Source organism: Orycteropus afer, unplaced genomic scaffold (genome assembly GCF_000298275.1).
Source record: "Orycteropus afer afer isolate SDZICR_OR568_19922 unplaced genomic scaffold, OryAfe1.0 scaffold00020, whole genome shotgun sequence".
NCBI lineage: Eukaryota > Metazoa > Chordata > Mammalia > Tubulidentata > Orycteropodidae > Orycteropus > Orycteropus afer.
In genome coordinates, this window is record NW_006921607.1 from 11,861,602 (window position 1) to 11,881,403 (window position 19,802).

General features: G+C 39.5%; 1 protein-coding gene across 1 annotated transcript in view; it reads left to right on the forward strand.

Moving 5' to 3' along the window:
- Window positions 1-19,802, forward strand: part of PHF20 (PHD finger protein 20) — a 197,154-nt gene that overhangs the window by 78,262 nt on the left and 99,090 nt on the right. Inside the window, exons 4-8 of the mRNA XM_007934622.2 lie at window positions 7,890-7,969; window positions 11,085-11,472; window positions 14,873-14,986; window positions 15,846-16,034; window positions 16,539-16,718. Coding sequence (XP_007932813.1) covers window positions 7,890-7,969; window positions 11,085-11,472; window positions 14,873-14,986; window positions 15,846-16,034; window positions 16,539-16,718 — 951 coding nt within the window. The remainder of the gene's footprint in view (window positions 1-7,889; window positions 7,970-11,084; window positions 11,473-14,872; window positions 14,987-15,845; window positions 16,035-16,538; window positions 16,719-19,802) is intronic.

Sequence of the window (19,802 nt, forward strand, 5' to 3'; positions counted from 1 at the left end):
CTAACTTTGAGTTGTTGTCTAAGTCAGAAACCGTTTATCTGTCACTCTGCTGTGAAATGTACAGGTTCTTGTTGTGTAGAAGTTCCTAATATAAGTGATGAAGTAAGTTACTAATTTGTGAATAACCTAGAAATGAACGCTAACAAACATTTCTTAAAAATGTGCTTAGTGGATGCATGGTGATTGAGGATGCTTTGTGACATCAGAGCTGTTAGTGAAGTTACAGCACTGAGTGGGGATGGTTTGCTGGCTTTTAGAGTGTGGGAGGATACAGGACAGGAAACTTGACCCAAAGAGGCTTATTTTGCTAGTATTAAAACTGGTGGGGGGCCATAAGGACACTATATATGGTCAGAATGCTGACAGAGAATAGATTCTTGGGCCTAAAGTGATACTTTTTTTAAAAGCGTTTTCTACCAGGACATTTGTGGTATGTCCCTGACCTCTGAAGTGAGTGAGTGTTCAGGGTAAATCAGACCTTTTGGTGTCACTATTGGGGTGACCACGAGGCCAGATTGACTTTTCATCTGGTAAAGTAATTTATGTATTTTATTCAGTATTGTGCCCAGTGCTGGATTTTTTGCTATCTAAGAAGTTTTGGCTTTGAACTGGAAATTAAGTCTGAGAGTAGGCTGTGTTGAATGAGTCAAAACTGAACATATATTTGCAGGTAGTAGAAATTTTAGTTTCTCTGTTGGTGTATTCATTCCAGTCCCCCACCCTGCCAGCTGTTAGACCAGTTAGATATCCTAGATGTGGGTTAACCTTGAAACACAATTCTGTTGGCTCAGGCTTCCAAACCAAGCTTGTGTCTTCTAATTTGTCCAAGCAGTTACTGTTCCTATAGTTTATGGTTGATTATAAGTTTTTTTGGTTGGCCCCTTGTTTCCCTAAATTACTTTTACAAGCTTGTGTTCAAAATAAAATCCTATTATTATTTTTCATATGTATCACATTAACCTAAAAAAACTGATTTGAAGGGAAAGCATACGCAACTGACTCAAATCCTTTTAGTAAAAGACATAGTTTACTTTTTCAAATTGTAATTTTCAAGATTAATCATTCTTTCTGTCCTTACTGGCTTTTAAAATCATGTGATATATATAGGTGTTTTTCACATACATAGATATGTGCCTGAAAAGTCTGTTAGGTTGATTTATGCTGATGGAATCATATTTGCCCCTTTAATAATATGCATTTGAGGTATGTTCTTTTGGAGGAAATGGCTACCTTTTCGACCAAATCAAAGTTCCAGGTAGTAACATGGGTGACTTCATAGCTAAAAGAGGTAGCAGAAACGAGGGGGTATTTCCCTCATCCAGTGATACCCCAGAGTCCAGTGGGGACAGGAATGGAAGGAAGGAGATTAATTGAGGAGATATCAAAGCAGATTGAGGAAGAAGAGTTGTGGGAGTGCTGGGAGCTGACTGATAGCGGGGTGTAGGGGGATGTCTGGTGGAGGCAATAAAAGCTTAGGAACTGCTATTTACATATAAAGTCTTCAGAGCCCAAGCTTGTCATCATGGATTTAGGGGAAGGAAAAAAAAAAAGACTAGTTCAAGGCAGAATGGAGCAGGTGCTGAAATAGAGCTGCTGCATCAGCCACCAGGAGGAGGCAGGAGCAGGATGGTGCAGATAAGTCATCCAGGTCAAAGGAGCTCCTGTCTGCAGTTACTGGGGTTTGTGTTGGGGGTAGGGTCTAAAGCTTTTTGAAATCATCATTTAAGGACTATAAGTAATTGACCACATTATTGGCCATAGTTAATTAGGGTTTTTAAATCTTTTTAAACTGAGGCAACCAAAGCTTTGCTTGCAGGGTGTTTCAGAAAGTCATTTCAGTTATGTTTTCCCCATGAGCTAAAATTAGAGAGGGAAGAGTCATTTTCCCGCCTAATCCATTGGTTCTGTGAGGTCAGAATTCTGTCTAGTGAAACCGAATTTTAGTTAATTGAAAGTAAGTGGGAGATTTCTGCCCAAACCTGTTTTCCTAACATTCTTGGATATGAAATCCTGTATTATGTTGCTGCTATTACTCACTCTTGAGACTTGTTGGAAGGGGAGGAGAAATCCTGAAATGGAAAATTAGTGGAACAAGTTGGGTGGTATTAATGCTACATTGTGGAATGTGCTAGAAAGCTAGGCTTTGTGGGAGTGCTGATCTTTGCCTCATTTTGAGAGGACAGTATTCTTTAGGTGATGTCTTTAGGGTTAGATTTTATGCATAGGAGCCAGTGGGCAGTTTCTACTTCATCATGATTCATTCTAGGATTTGCAGGATGGGTGCTATCATGCTGGACTCTTTTTACACTTTCCCTGGTATTTTCTGCCCTGACTCAATTTCATCTGTGTGTAACAGGGGCCACTACAGTTTAATGGGATTGTGAAGTGAAGCTCTGGTGGCAAGGTGTCCCCTTTATTTCCTATAGAAGTCATTTTTGTCTTGTTAGTCCTAGGAGGAGGCCAGGGGTACAATGAAGACTCAACTGGTAGATTGTTCTGAAGGCTTGGTTTGATTTTTTTGGCCACTCTTAATATCCTTAGTGGTTTTGCTGAGGCTAAGAATTGACTGAGCAGGCAGGTTGCGTGGAGGCTCTAGCCAGAGTTGGGGAGCAGTGGGGAATCTCCATGATTAATCCCCAACTTTTTACCACTGTGTTGAGTTGATTCTAACTCATAGCAACCCTATGGGGCAGAAGGGTTTCTAAGGCTGTAAATCTTTATGGAAACAGACTGCCCCATCTTTCTCCCATAGAACTGCTGGTGTGCTAACCTTTTGGTTAGCAGCTAAGCACTTTGACCACTGCACAACCAGGGTTCCTGATGTATAACTAAACAGTAACTTTACAGCATCTTAAAGGAGTTAGTTACAATTTACTTGGGAAATAGGGAGGGGGCAGTGTTAGATTATTTACCCCTTTTTACCTGGAGTGGCTCTTTGAGAGTGGAAGTTAAGCATCATTTCGTGTGAAGGTAGCCACACCTGGGAGCCTTGTTAGCCCCTCAGTCAGTGTGGTGTAAAAGACAAGAGGTTCTGCTTTCAGGGGGTCTTTGTTTGGAAGCTGTCTCTGGTGAGTTCACCTCAGCTGTTTGCTGGGACTGTGTAGCCCCCCTTTTTAATATGGGGATGGCAGAGCCACTTGTCTGTCAGGGCCACTTGTCTGTCAGGGCTCTGGGTCCCCTCTCTGCTCTGCAGAGCATTCTCTCTAGGGATACTAAAAGTAGTTTCCTTGATCTGTGGTTCTTGATCATAAGTGAGCAGGTGAGCCAGGTCAGTCCTTCTTAAAAATATGCACATTTTTCAGTCTGACATTTTGGGCTGGTGCCTAAAGTCTGTATTTATAACAAGAGATTCTAAGGAAATGGTTTTATTTCTAGACTCTCTGGTTAAAGCAGTTCCTGTTTTTTGTTTTCTTCATGCTGTAACTGATCGTACGTTTGAAGTGTGGAGGGAGGTTGGCACCATGTGAAAAGCTTTAAACGGCTGTGCACAGGGATAAAAGGAGGATTTAGGTCCACACATGCAGGTGCTAGCTTGATTCTTATATTCTGTGTCTGAGGTTGGGGAGGAGTTGGTGCTTCCCTTTTGCAGTGACTTGGTGGATAATAATAATTAGAATCACATATTGATTTCTTGCTCTATGACAGGCCTTGTGTTAGGCAATTTCCATCTCTTTATTTCATTTAGTCTTCACACAGACATGCAAAGGTTATTGCTAACAACCTCATTCTCATTTTACAGAGGAGGAACTAAGTTCACAGGGGAAACTAATGTGCTGTGGTTACAGAGCTCTTAATGGGAGAGTTGGGATCTAAACAGAGGGTTGTCGGGCTCAGTGCTCCTGAACTGCTGTTCTCATAGTCCCAGGCTGTCTCTGGAGAGAGGGAGGACATTCAGAGTTTTCCTAAGGTAGGTGGAATTGTGAATTAGGGCCAGATGTCAGTGTTGGGGAGGGAAAAGTACCTGATGTAAGGCTATGGTAGATGTAGGTGGTCTTCTCTTTCTAGAACCTGGTGGTGTCATGAGAGCCCCTAGTGGGGAGACACTTCTGGTTCCAGCCCCTGCTGGGTAATTGCAGGTAATTCTGCCTTCACTCTGGAATCATTTCAGCAGTTAGAAACTGAAGAAGAATTGGAATAGATGCACATTTTAGAAATTGTTGCCCACAAAACTGAGCCCACTATGTAAGGTTGCTAAAAAGGAAAAACTTAATGGAGGGAAAAGTGTGCTTGCAAGCATGTGGGATAAAAGACTCTAGAGTCAGAGTTAAGGAGCTTTGGTGGCGTAGTGCCTAAGGCATTTGACTGCTAAGCAGAAGGTTGGTGGTTCAAACCTACCAGCCACTCCACAGAAGGAAGACTGGGCAATCTACTTCTGTAAAGATTTATCACCTCAGAAACCCAAAGGCTTTTTTTTTTTTTCCTGAGTTGGAGTTGTTTTTTTTTTAGAGTCAGAGTTGTGGTAAATTATAAGAGCAAGAGAAATGTGTTCCATTTAAACTCACCTGTGTATCCCTGTTTGCTTGGCTCTGGAGAATATCAGCTGATTAGGCATTTCCTGTTCTGTTCTTCTTGCTCCCTTCTGCTATTGCTATCTGCTCACAGACACACAGATGCTGAGTTCTTAACCCTCAGAGGGACAAGGCCGGGAAGCTTGGTTTCGCCTGTGGGCATGGATAATGGGGGACAAAAGTTAGAGGGGATGGGGCCCCTTTAGGGAGCCTGAAGCAGGTAGCCCCTGTGTCAAGTTAGAGATAAAACAGATTGTACTTACTTTGTGTTCTGTTGTTCACATATTATTTGTTAGATTTGTTTGATCAGTGAGAGAGAAACTGATAATAAAGGAGAGCTCTATTATCAGTCATCCATGGGAGGATTCATGGAAAGAGTTTCTTGTAAACCGTACATGAAACCATTAGAGTAGATTTGTGGCTTCTGTCCAGAAGTGGACTGAGGCCACTGTTGTGGAGCATGTCTTTGTTTTTTCTAATTTATTGAAACCCAGGTTAGGCTGCATTTAGATAATCAAGGGAGAAAGTTTCAAGATGATGCTTTGTAGTCCTTTGGAAATAAAAGGGTCAGGACCAGGATATTGCTATCGAAGGACAGTGGTCTCTGAGCATCTTTAGCCGTATAATTTGTGTCATTTCAGAGTGGCCAGTAGTGCTCTGGTCTGTGGTTTAAACTTAAGCTAAGGGGTTTGGGAATTGGGCAGGTTGGGGTGGTGGGAGAAGAATTGGTCAGAGGCAGCAGACAGGCTTGGGTTCTAATACTAGCTCTGTCTTAGACCTTGGAACTGGGGCAGAGCCCTGTGCCTACAGGCCTCCTTCTGAGCCTGTCATCGGGAGTAAGCTTCAAAAATTTACCTCAGCTAGTTGAAAATGTTGGACTGTGGAGTAGCATTGTTTACTGTCTTTTTAGATAATGTCTGTAAAAATGACAACTTTCATTTTGATGTAACTGATGCTGAAATTCTTTTGTTGGTAAAATAGTTGAAAGTATAGGCTTGGTTGGCTGATGAGTACTTAATGTTTGAATTCCATGATTCTTAAAGCTCCTATCCCCCACCCTCATCCTCAGGCTGGCCAGAGCTGCTCCGTGGTTGTTTGGAAAGTGTCTGTTTAGAATTCCACAGCATTGCTTATCATTATTTCTTTGCTTGCTGACAATAAAGGCAGGGAAAGACAGGAACCCCGGCCTTTATTGTAACTACTAACAAGTCAGTGCTGAGATGCCTTATGCTGAATTGCTTATGTTTTCATCCCTAGACTTCCTTTATTATATTATAACTTGCCTTCTAATTGCTGGTGTTCTAACCAACAGGGCATAACTGTATATCCGTATATTTTGTTTGCTAGCCAGTTTTCTTTGTGCTTTGATGATGCTTGGGACAAATAATCACCTTCCTTTTGTAATTACCAGGAGTAAATGTCAGTAGGTAATTCTGTGGTGGTGGTTCTCACACTTTATTGTGCTTTGAATCACCTGGTTGTTGTCAGTTGCCATTGACTTGGCTCAGATGCATAGTGACCTTATGCAGAAACATTGCCTGGTTTTGCATCATCTTCATGATCCTTGAGTTCATTGTTGTGGCCACTGTGTACTTTGAGTGCCTTCCAACCTAGAGGGCTCATCTTCTAGCACTAGATTAGACAATATTTTGTTGTGATCCATAGGGTTTTCATTGGCTGATTTTTAGAAGTAGATTACCAGGCTTTCCCTCCAAGTTGGTCTTAGTTTGGAAGCTTTGCTGAAACCTGTCTTCTATGGGTGACCCTGATGGTATTTGAATGAAATACCAGTGGCATAGCTTCCATCATAATAGCATGCAAGCCACCAATGTGTGGGTGGTGGAAATTACCTGGAGGACCTGTTAAAACACCCATTTCTGTGTCCTGCTCCCAGAGTTTCTGATTCAGTATGTATGAGGTGGGGTAGGTGACTTGTATTTCTAACAAGTTCTCAGCAATTGCTGATGCTGCTGTTCAGTGGACCACAGTTTGAGAAGCCCTGGCCTACCATGAAGCAGGCACCGTGTGAGAAGAAACTGGTATGAGATACGGTCTCTCACATTGAGAAGCTTGCCTTTGAGATGAAATCAGAACTTACATTAAGGTAGACCTAAGTGTATAAGGGTCTGTGGGCCAGGTACCAAATGAGTCTTTGAAAAATTCGAGCAGGGAGAAATCTCCAGTAGCTGGGAAGTCAGGAAGCTCTTATAGAACTTTGTAGTTACTTAAGTCAGGAAGCTCTTATAGAACTTTGTAGTTACTTAAGCGGGGTGCTTAAGGACTGAGAAGATTTGGGTAAGCCAAGAAGATGAGGGCTGCGTTCAGCTTTTATCCATGCAGGAAAACACTTTTGATAAAAATGTGGAGGTGGAAATGTCACAAGGCATCTTCAGTGGATAGCAAGTAGCTAATGATTTTTGAGTTGATGGATATTGTATGTTGGTCATTAGAAATAAGGTTTGGAAAATAATTGCATTCGTCTGCCCCTGGCCCTTCAGAATTTTTTTCCTTCTAATGTTGGGTGGGAAATTGACTCTGAAAATGAAACATCTGTTCACTGGTAATCTTGGCAAGATTATAGCATTGACCCTTTGTCCCCAGGACAAAAATAATATACAGAATGTAGATGGGTTCTAATATGCAAAAATGAAAAGTATTAGTTTCCATGCAGCTAATGATAACTTTTGTAATTGTATGCCTTATTTGAGAAGATAAGATTATTTGGTTATCAACTCCCGTTTTCTAGCGGGGAGCAATCCTTGTTAAATTTTTTTTTACATTTTGGTAAATATATATATAAGAAGATACTGACCATTTCACTTGTTGAACATTTTTTTTCTAATGGGATAAAACTGATACTGTAGAAAGTAATATTGTTAATGTTTTGGTAAAATCTTTATTTTTAAATATTAATATGTGAACATAATTCATATGGATTTTGAAATTAATGTGACCTTCCTCTAAAAATATGATGCCTTAGTAGAATGGTTATGTTTCTTTTAAAATTTAAAAGATATCATTACCCACAAGTCCAGAAAATAAAAATTGAATTATAAAAATAATTCACCAAGGAATAAGTAAGTCTGCATTTTCTTTACTTTCTTTTTTTTATTGTTCTTAGTCTAAATTCACTGCTGTTTTATTTTTTTCCATTTCAATGAGGCATCATAAAATGAGTTATTTTTTTGATCTGTGTAGATAAAAGGAAAACTTACTGTGTAACATTGACTAAGAAATGAAAGCAAGTGTAAGTAAGCAGAATGTGATCCTTAACTTCCTTATGTTTATTATGTGGTTGGAGTGTCCTTCTGTTTTTACTTTGAAAAGCTGCTGTTTTCATGAAACTGCAAGTTAAAATCATGATATCTTCTTGAATTTTAGGTACTTACACTGTGAAATTTTATGATGGAGTAGTTCAGACTGTCAAACATATTCATGTCAAAGCTTTTTCCAAAGATCAGGTGAGAAACGTGGTTTTGCTTTGTGGTATGAATAATGCTAACATTGCAGTTTTGTTTCTCAAATAAAGACATTGCATTTGCTAATGATGGCAAAAATCTTACTTCTTCCATCTAACACAGTTTGACCAGAAAATAACACACAGGTTTTCAGAAATTGTAAATATTTGCCTTTTCCTTTTCACACAGATTCTCTTTTTCCAAAAGTGCCATGCTCTGCCCTCAGAATTGTCACTGACTGCAGAGAACTTGTGTAAATGTTTGAGGAGACCTAGCACATGTTTTTCTCCTCCTCTAGCTTTGCCCTTCAGCTCGGACCATGACCAGTTGGTTTACAGAGCTACTGTTTGACATGGATTTGACAGCCCCTTGCCCTAGTTGCCTCTGGGTTGAAAATATTGTATCCTTTTGTCCTAGTCATCGAGTGTACTTGCCCAAGCACGTGGCCTGATTTTTGATACTGGATATATGGTCCACACAGATACAGGATATCTAGAAATAATGCCTACTTTTTTAATGTTTTTGTCTGCCCCTCTCACCCTGCCCCTTTAGTCTTTGTTATGTATATATTTAAATGAAATAGTTGAGGGAAATACAGAGATCAAAATTTTAGACACTGGTGTCTTTAAAAATTCTGATTGTTACTGATGTCAGCTGTGGAGACAGCTAACACAAATTAATAAAACTCTTATCACTGAGACATTATAACTGATTACTTACCTTTTTGGATGGTATTGATATGACAGTATTTGGTGATGTTGTGTCTGGTTGTATCTTTTTGTGTGATGATCAAATGCTACTTGTCATAGATCTTAAAGTTCTTCTGTATATGCATTTAGCCATATATCATGACCCCTTGAAAAGTAGCCTCAAAAATATTTTTGCCATTTGTTGTTTTCCCTCTTCAGAAAGTAAAATTGTGAGGCTTTTGCCCCGAAGATGCTTATTTACCTTTTGATTATTTTCCCCTTAGCCATCTAAGGACCTGTATAGCACTCTAAAATGTTATTTGGCCTTAAATCTGGTAATTTTTGTGTTAGATCTGTGAGATGAATTAAGATAGATAGAGGCCTGTATTATGAACTTATCTAGAATTGTCAGCTATAGCCAGAATCTCCCCAAATGGAAGTCCAGGGCTCCAAATAACAAGCATTCAACTGTTTACTCATGCACGTTACTCAGTCAGTTGGTCAATGCCACTCATAGTGCTTTTGGTTTGAAGGGTAAGGCCTTACCCAGTGAGGATCTGTGGGTGCCTCAGTTCTCAATTCCCAGCTGCCTCTGAGTGTGTCTAATCACATCTTAGACCTGGCAGGTTGGCAAGCACAGACCCATAATTTCTTTCTTCCAAGAAGGTGTAGTCATTTTGCTAAATGACTTCTCAGGTCTCTCCAACCCTAAGAATCTAGGGTTCTGCTGTGGACACTCAAAAGAAAAACTTAATAAAATATGTCATGGGACATTTTTATGTTTTCTTTTTAATACCCTTTTTGTTTTTTCCTTTTTTCTTCTGTTAAACATGTCTTTGTGTGTGTGTGTATGTGTGTGTATTTTCAAAGCTGAAGTAATGTAGTACATATATACTACTATTGTATAACTTGTTCTTTTCTTTTTTAATAAAATAACATTTTCCAAAATTCCTTAATATTCTATGAGAATATGGCTGTTAATGGCTGTATACATAATCTAGGAGCTCTGGTAGCTTAGTGCCTAAGGCATTTGACTGCTAACCAGAAGGCTGGCGGTTCAAGCCCACTAGCCACTCCTCAGAAGGAAGATTGAGCAATCTACTTCAGTAGAGATACTGCCTTGGAAACCCAAGGGGAGGGGTCGCTGTGAGTCGGATCTGACTCGACAGCAGTGAGTTTTTTTTTTAAATACATAATCTGGCTATATACATAACCATACTTTGTGTAACTAATTCCGTGATGGTCCATCATTAAGGATATTTATACATTTGGGTGTATAAATCTAATGATTCTATTAGCAAATTCTACTTCTAGGAATTCTAGTTCAAAGGTATAAATTTTTCAGTCTTTTGACCCAAAATACCAAGACACTCCCCCACCCAGAAAGGTGGTTGCTGTTTATATTTCTAACAGCCGTGTCTGAGAGTGCCTGTTCTCAAACCTGGCTTCTTTCAAAATAGTTTTGGGGAATTAAAAACATAAATTCTCCTAGGCTGTAACCTCAGAGAATCTCCTCATTTGTTTTTCTGTATGGACAAATTAATCTTGTACTTGCTGTGTGGTTAGGCATTCCTACCTGCTTCTGGCAAAAGCCTGTGTGCCTCCAGTGTACTAGGTGCTGGGGATCCCATATGAACGTGATGTGGTGGTCCTTGTTCTTTTTGAGGTCTTGAAGAGAGACACGTACACAAATAAACCTAATTGTAGTTTTGGAAACTCCAGCGCTTTCAGAGCTGCCTTTGTTTTGAATCAATTACAGTAGGACACTAGATTTTAAGGATAAATTGTAAAGAAAGCAGTTTAGGAGGAAAGTAACCAAGAAACAGTATTTCTTTTTGATGGGAAAAAACTCAGATTAGCTTAGGTACATAGTAGGTGGCTTGTTGGACTGAACATAGCTGTTACCCAGTAAGGCAGCAGAGACTGGTTCTGGGCTGGAAATCTTTACAGCTTTCTTGTTCTCTCTCCATTTACCAGTTTGAGTTCTCTTCTATACAAGCTATCAGAATATGCTGGCAAACGGGGTCAGGCCTCTGAAAGGCCCTGAGCCTGTGTCATTGTGGAAGGGGGTATGAGAAGGATGGGGTGTGCATTTTCTTAGAACACCCCTGTCTAAATCAAAGAGTGCTTTCTAGAAAAGGTCCCTAGACCCTACATCTGTCCCCTTAGTTATTTTCTAGTGACTTATTAATAAGGAGATAACTCTGTCTCTGAAGGAATTGAACATGGTAGTTGTTTTCCTTAAGCTTAGGCTTGGTTCTCAAACCTCAAAGTGGTTATTTTCTGTGTTGCTTTGCATTATGTGATCTGGCATATGTCTTCCTTTAATTTCTTTGTCTGTCTTCATAACTTAGCAAAAAAAAAACTTCCTGATTTTATATTTGCAAGTAATCACAAAGTGTGTTTCATCGCTATTTTGCTCATTTTAGAATATTGTGGGTAATGCTAGGCCTAAAGAAACAGATCACAAAAGTCTTTCATCATCTCCTGATAAACGAGAGAAGTTTAAAGAACAGAGAAAAGCCACGGTCAATGTGAAGAAAGACAAAGAGGATAAAGCCATAAAAACAGAAAAGCGACCCAAGCAGCCTGATAAAGAAGGAAAACTAATTGGCTCTGAAAAAGGAAAGGTATCAGAGAAAAACCTTCCCAAGAACGAGAAGGAAGATAAGGAGAACATTTCGGAAAATGACAGGGAGTATTCTGGAGATGCCCAACTGGATAAGAAACCTGAAAATGACATTGTGAAGAATCCACAAGAAAACTTGAGGGAACCTAAAAGAAAACGAGGCAGACCCCCTTCCATAGCTCCTACTGGTGAGTTTCCCAAGTGGGCTCTGCAATGGGCAATGCGAGAGTGTTCTTCTGTGGCTGTTTGTGATTCTTTATAACTTCTGTACTTCAGTCCTTCATTTTTATGACTGACTTTGAATCGTCTTGCAATCTGAAAACAAGTCATGTCTGTGGAGCTGAATTTTAATTGAGTCATGTCACCAGATGAACATAAATTGGGAAGCGTGTCTATGACTAAGCTTCTAGGGTGGTAGATAACTATCCACTAGATACTTCAGCTTACATAATAAAACATAACCTCTTGAATCTTGAGTTTATGAATAAGCTAAGGTCTTTTGCTTGTGGTCATTCAAATGATCTCATTTTAAGTAGGTAATAGAACCTGGGATCAGGAAGTTTTTTTTTTTTTTTTTTTTTCCTTTTAGTAGTTTTATTTTGTTGTAGGAAATAATCATTTTAATGAGGCAGATATGAATGAAGAAAGGAGAGGTAAATAAGGTGTGAGCCTCCACTGTGAAGGAGGCGGTGCCAAAGGGTGCCCTAGGACTAGGGAGGCATGGGTGCATTTTGAAATTGAGTTCTCTGGAGAGTAGTTACTGACTGCAAATTTTCATAGTCTAAATAGAAAGCTGAGATGGCTAATTGGTAAGAGTCAACGTTACAAGGTATAGATTTAGGGAAGAATACAAGTTGAAATGTGTAATTCTTCTAGAATACCCAAGAATGATACACATCCTGAATTTCTTCCTGTGCCAAACACTAATTCTCCAGGTTTGTTCAGTGACTTAAAAGGTCTTTAGACTAGACACTGCCCAGGATCACGTGGCAGTGATCTTCAGGCATGCTTACTTATATATTTCTTGCCTTCCCCTCATTGGTTATAACTGGGTTTCACTCTTAATAGCTGAGCGTGCTGGAATTTTTTCTTTCCGTAGAGCCTAGACCTGCCCTGTCCAGTATGGTAGCCACTAGCCACATGTAGCTATTGACTGTTGAAATGTGGCTAGTCCAAATTGAGGTTTGCTGTAAATATAAAATACACAATGGATTTCAAATACTTAGCATTAAAATGATGTTTTTGGACGTATTGGGTTAAATAAAATATATATTTTAAATGATTTTCAGTTCTTAAAAAAATTTTTTAACATGACTACTAAAATTTTTTAAATTGAATGTGTGGCTTGCATTGGTGGCTTTCATTATATTTTTCTTGGACAGCCCTGGCCTAAATTCACTGGCTTTCTCAAAGAGGTTCTGGAAGAGAATTAGGCCCCAATGCCCAAGGCATCTATAATCTGTAATGAATTGACTTCTGTGCACTGAGAGTGGTATTAGTGATAACTACCCTTGGGAGAAGTGAGGCAATAACCTGTGTGTTCTGTATTGAGATGAGGAACCCCTGTTTAAAAGGGCTGGAGGTTTGAAAGCCCAGGGCAGTGCGCCATGTAGGATGAGTGAGAGGTGGGTAAAGTAGAAGAAGGGCACTTATGAAAGGAAAGGTGAAGAATGTAAACTGGCACTTTCTGACACGTCCCCAGCTCCCTTTACCACCTGCTGTTGAGTTGCTCTTACTCATGGCAGCCCCTCATGTGTCAGGGTGGAACTGTGCTCCACGGGGTTTTCAATGGCCAATTTTCTGGAAGTAGGACAGGCTGGGGCCTTTCTTCCAGGGCATCTCTGGGTTGACTCAAATCTCTAATCTTTGGTTAGCAGCCAAGTGCATTAACCGTTTGCACCACCTAAGGATTCCTCCAGCTTAGTTTAGGAAAGAGTATAAATGGGAATATGTATTGGCCCCATGACTTAACTCAGATTTAAAAAAAAAAAAAAAGGGTGGTGGTGGTGGTATTCAGTTTATTGCTTTTGTCTTACATAGGTGTAACATTTCATACTAGCTGGATAAGTCTAATAATAAAAAAGGGTGTGTTGTAAGCTTATTGCTAACAGTTGCCTGAGGAATTTGTTGAAAACATGATTCCAGCCCTGTCTCAGTGCTCCCATATCAGCAACTCTGGCTGGTGGGCCTGGGAATGGGAATTAATTGTTAACAAGTTTTGCATGTGATTCTTGTTGTAAAAAGAGTTTGGGAAGCATTTAACTTCTGTGTAGTCAGCCCTAGTTTATATATGGTATCAAAGGGAAGGTGGCTTGCCAAATATCCCACATGTATTTTAAATCCCCTTAAAAAATTACTTGGAATAAGGTCATTGACTTGGTAGAGCCTTGAGCTCCCTAGATTGAACAGCCTGATTGGAGCAGGATCTGAGCTATTTAGAGAAGGTTGTTTATATTTGTATTTAATTTGGAATGTGTATGATCTCCAAGTTCCCACCATTTGGAACAGAATAATGTTGGCACATTGGCAAGATTGGACAAGGGAAGAGCCAAGGAAGAGTTTAGCACTCTGGCCAGTTTTGCCTCCTCAGAACTTAGCCCTGTCTCTGGTTCTGCTGGTCGATGGCAGAATCTGAAGCTACGGCTCTTAGACGAGTCTTGTCTCTCCGTCCTGTTTTCTCTTTCCTCTCCCTTCTTCCTTTCCCTCTTTCTACCTCCCTTTCCTCAAATTCCTTACCTCTACTTTTCCCCCAAGCTTCCTCATTTCAGATTTCCTTTGTTCTCTTTTGCTCTTATCTTTTCTTAGTTTATAAAAAGGTGACTTTTTGTTCCTATCTTTCTGGACTGGGGAGAGCTTCTTAAGTGTTAGGTGTTAAAGAGTGAGTACTGTCCAAGGGTTTAGTGTCTGTACAGCTACGTTATGTCAGAGCTGGATTTGCTAGGGCTCAGCAGCCAGGTCTGGAACAAACAGCACAGTCTCGTGAGGTTTTTCTGGACTGTTTGTAAGAGGAACTAAATATTGACTTCCTTTTTGGTCCTGCAAATGTAGGACCAATGCCAGAGTATCTATTTTGCAAGTAGAGATTGGCAGCAGTAATGAAGTACTAGTCTCAGGGTATACATTTTAGGGATTCGCCTACATAGTGGATTTCTGGATTATTGGCTGAGGTCAGATTTTGATGAGAAGATTTGAAGGTGATAAAAATGACTTGATAGTTTTTCTGTTTCAGTCTTGTTATATTGCCCTTGTACTTTTATATTTTAAAACAATTATGTTGAGTGTGGTGTTTTAAAGAGAAGGTTTTAGGAGAGAAGTGTGTGACTGGAGCTGGGTCATAGGAGAGACTGAACAAAAGGGATTGAGTTGATGTCCAGGGTCTTAGTATCTCCCATAAGGAAGTAATTACTCATGCATTTCACTTTTTTGTGTTTTTTTTCCTCCTTTTGTCTTAAGTAAGAAAGTTCTTTTGAGGGTCTGTTTATCATGCGTAGATATCTGTATATATGTATGCTTTCATATATAAAAAATGAGAGATTGGACCACTAAGAAGTTACATATCTTTTTGTGTGATTTTTGTATACATTGTAGCTGTGGATGCAAACTCTCAAACTTTGCAACCAATCACATTGGAATTGAGAAGACGGAAAATATCAAAAGGAAATGCAGTCCCATTAAAACGTCCTCGACTTGACAAAAATTCATGTGAGTCTGTAGTTTGTGTTTGTGGCTAGAACTTGACATTCATTAAGTCTATTACCATCCACTTGATTCTGACTCATGGCAATCCCATGTGTTATATAGTAGAACTGCTCCATAGGGTTTCCTTGTCCGTGATGCTTTTGTAAAAGCATATTGCCAGGTCTTTTCTTCTGCAGTGCCACTAAGTTGGTTTGAACCACCAACTTTTAGGTTATAATTGAACACAAACCATTTGTGCCAGTCAGCCTCCCTTCTATCCATGCTGTGTCTTATTGCCTTTAGGCTCAAATGCTTATCTGTAATTACAGGAGCCAATGTGAGTGGGATCCCAGAGTACAGACTGTATTCATGTTGAGTTCAGTGGTGTCATTTCTGTACCCATAAATTGTACATTTGAGTTGCATTCCACTGGAAATTTAATAGCTTAGGAGGAGGTGGATTTCATATGCTTAGTGAAACTTTAAAAATACTATTTATTTATTTATTTTTAAATACTCTTTTGGCTCCAAAAAGGATTTATAATGGCTCTGAGTAAAGCTCTTATTAAGCCTTATTGCCTTTGGAAGTGAGTACATAGACTTTTTGTTGGGAAGCTTCAAAATATTAGTTAATTGCCAGGATTGGGATATGTATGACCTTGGCACATACTTTCAGGCCATGAATCCTGGAAGAAATAAAATTCTGCCCTGGGAGAGTGACCGAGATCTTACTTAAAACTATAAGAAAAGATGCTTCCCTTTGTAGTGGTCTGACATTCTAGAAGTTTCTTTGCAAAACTGTTACAGAGCAGCAGCCAGAAATCTGTTGTGGCAGAGTTTCTTCTTGCTGGTCTCTTGACTACAACTCTCTTTATGGTTTATAGCCCAAGAAAAGTCAAAAAACTACTCAGAAAATACTGACAAAGATTTATCAAGGAGACGGTCCTCCAGGCTGTCCACAAATGGGACCCATGAGATCCTAGATCCTGACTTGGTCGTATCAGGTTTGGTTAATACAGTTGATACGGATCCTTTGCAAGATACATCATCTAGTGCCAAGGAATCTGAAGAAGGTGAGTCAGTGTCTATTCTGGAATTGTCTTCTCAACCTGGTACCTGTCTAGTGAGAACCATTCTAAATCATTGTGCACTGCCTTCCACAGTATGAGATGGTCTTGAAATCAAGTATTGAATGGCTGCAGTGGTTTTGTAATATACTGTTCTTCACTGATTCACTAGATAAACTTTCTGTATGTATTTGTGATTGGTTTTGCTGATACATCTCTGAATGTTGGGTTGGAGGCCTAATGCTTGACAAGTCCTTCTCTTTCTCATGCTCTGGTGCCATCTCATTCTGGGCCTGTGCCTTTTTGCCAACATTTCCAGCAATTCCTCCCCTCATGTAGCTTCTTAGTAGCCTTTGCCTTTGCTCACATCCCTGGTTGTATGTGCTGGTACCTGTGAATGCATGTTAGACTTCCCCTAAAACACCCTTGGCTTTCTTAGTCTGTTGTGCAACTCTTGATTCCCAAATTTCACACGTGTATTTGTTCCTCAAAGTGTCTTTTTTCTTGTAGGTCAGTTGAAATCTTCTTTGGAAGCTGCACAGGTCTCATCTGCACTAATTTGCCACTCTTTTGGGGATGGACTGGGGGCTGCAGGTTTGGAATTGAACTGCAAGTCAATGGGAGAAAACGCTGTGAAAACGGAACCGGCCTCTTCCCTTGCCGAATTACAGGAGATTTCGACTATTACAGGTTTGTATTTAGAGTTAATAATTCTCTTCTTATGTATACTTTTGCTTTTGGTTTGATTATAAAGTAAAAAAAAAAAATTGATTTGTCTAATGTTTTTTCACCTTTTATCAATATTAGTAATACTCCCTTATTATTTTGATGTTGATATGCGCTAAAGTCCTTTCATTTCTGGTATTGGTAATTGGTGTTCTCTCTTGATGTATGACTGAGGATTTATCGGTTTTATGGATTGTTTCAAGAGCCAACTTCTTATTTGTTAATTTCTCTATTGTTTGTCTTTTTAAGATTCCATTGATTTCTTTTCTTATCCTAATTATTTTCTTCAATTTACTTTTTCTAGCCTCTTAAGGTGGGACCTTGCTTATGGATTTTTAAATCTTCTTTTCTACAGTGAGCGTTTAAAGTCAAGTTTCCCTCTAAGTACTGTTTTAGCTGCATGCTACAAATTTTGATATGTTGTCTTTTTCATTTTCATTCAATTCAAAATATCTTGTGATTTCTTTGTTCACCATGGGTTACTTAGAGGTATGTTGTTTCATTTCCAAATATTTGGATTTTATAGCTACCTTTATGTTACTGATTTCTAATGTAATTGCATTGTGGTCAGAGAATATACTCTGTAGGATTTCAGTCTTTTTATAATTTGTTGAGACTTATTTTATAGCCCAACGTAATGATCTGTCATGGTGAATGTTTCATATGCACTTGCATAGAATACATATTCTGCCATTATTGGTGTAACATTCCACTTCTTTTCAATTAAATCAAGGTAGCTGGTAGTGTTTTCTGAACTTTATCTCCATCGATTTTGTTTTGCGTTTAGTTCAATCAGTTACCAAGGTTATGATAGCCATGTTTATAAATTTGTCTGTTTCTTCCTTTGGGAGCTCTGGTGGTGTAGTGCCTAAGGCACTTGACTGCTAACCAGAAAGAAGGCTGGCGGTTCAAACCCACCAGCCACTCCTCGGAAGGAAGATGGGGCAATCTACTTCCATAGTGATACTGCCTCGGAAACCCAAGGAGGGGTTGCTATGAGTCAGGCCTGACTCGACGGCACATAACAGCAACAACATTTCTTCCTTTAATCCTGTCATTTTTGCTTCATGTTTTTTGAAATTCTGTTAGTAGATACATATATATTGATAACTGTTAGATCTTCTTGATGAATGGCCCCTTTTCATCAGTGTGTCTTTGGTAATACTCTGACTTGCATCTATTTTATCTAGTATTAATATCGGCACTTCAGTTTTCTTTTGCTTACTGTTTGCATGGTATATCTTCTTCTTCTTTCTTTTGATCTGTGCCTTTAAAGTGTGTGTCCAATAGTATATAGTGTGATGTGTACTCTAGTTTCAGTAAATGTAGTTGTTGATGTGCTTGATTTCAGGTTTATTTCCTTTTTTTTTTCTATACATATTACCTGTTTTTTTTCTCTTTTCCTACTTTCATGTTTTTTAGATTACTTGAATATTTTTTTAGAATTCCATTTAAATTTATCTATTAGATTATTGATGTACTTATTTTTTAGTGATTACCCTAGAGATTATGATATATATCCTTAGTTTTTCACACTTTACTTAGAGTTAATATTGAACCACTGCTCAAATAATTTCTTTTAGAAGAATCAGCACAAGGTTGGTCTTTATGAGGCAGAGGTTAAAGATGTCCCAAATGTCCAACTTGTCCACACTGCTGTATCACTCCATCATATCTCACATCAGCTCCTCCTCCCCTCAGTACTCAACTCATCTTGTTGTTATTTTTGTTATGTGTTCTGTATTTCACTTAACACCTCGTGTAATGGCTCCTCATGTGGTTGTGGAGGCTGACAAGTCCCAAATCTGTGGGTTAGGTATTGGTCTGGAGAATTGTCCTCACTAATGTGGTTGCAGGGGCTGACAGACCCAAATCGGCAGGTCAGATGACTGGCTGCTGTTTCAAGTCCCAAGAACTGGGGGTGAGATGATGATGAACCAGATGTAGGATCCAGAGCAAGAGAGTGAGCTTTGCCAGAGTATTTACATATATACCCTGAAGGGAACTATGGATGGTGACTTGAGCCACACCCTCCAGGAAGATGGGACTCAAGATATATCCCACCCTAATGCTGCCTCATTAATACAATGAACAGCTTACCACAAAATGGGACCATAAGCACAGGCATAGAGGCTGGGATTTACAATAATACATCAGAAAAAGGAGGATTATGGCTAGAAGGGCCATATTAAGCAATTCACTATACTTTAACCAGTCTATGTAAAATGTCTAGTTTCCTTTATTCCCCATCCTTTATGTTCTAGTGGTCACATGAATTATATCTATATATGCTATAAATCCTACAATACAGTATTATTTTTACTCTAAACAAAATTTTTAAACAAAAATATTTTATTTTAAAGAAAGAAAGACAGGAGGAGACCGGCAAGATGGCGGACTAGGCAGAAAGACTGCACAGACCCTCTTCAACAAAGAAAAGGGAAACCAATTAACACAGACACAGAATAATCCTGGACCCCTGAGCCTTGAAGGGAAGGATTTAGAAGTGGACTAAACCCCAACTAGCAGAAGAATTTGCGTGAAAATACCAAAAAAGGAGACAGACGGAGCTGCAGTCTGGCAGCGATCCTGACGGCACAGACAACTTGGGATTCCCGAGTGGTGGCAGGACCTAAGAATTAACCAAAAAATCAGCCCTGCTAGCCAGGGACTGCACGGAGGACTGTGCTGGGGAATAAACGGAGAAGGTGAAGAGAGAGGCGGGCTGAACTGTGGACTTTTGCTGGTCCAGAGGGCACCGCCATTTTGAAGCTTTAAAAGCGGCTTGACTATTTTGGATATTTAAAAAGATAGCGCTCTCGCAGATTCCTGGGGTTTAAGAACACGTTCTGCTTTCCAGCAACCCCAAGGACACTCCAGACCCCACAAGACTGAAAAGTTTTTTGATGGTTATTCAATTGTAATTTGTGTCTAACTGAGTGGGAGACAACAACAGTCCCCATAAGACACAATTACACCCACACCTCCTGTGACTTCACTTACTGAGCGACAGCCACTACCTCCTTCTCCACCAATGGGCCAATGATA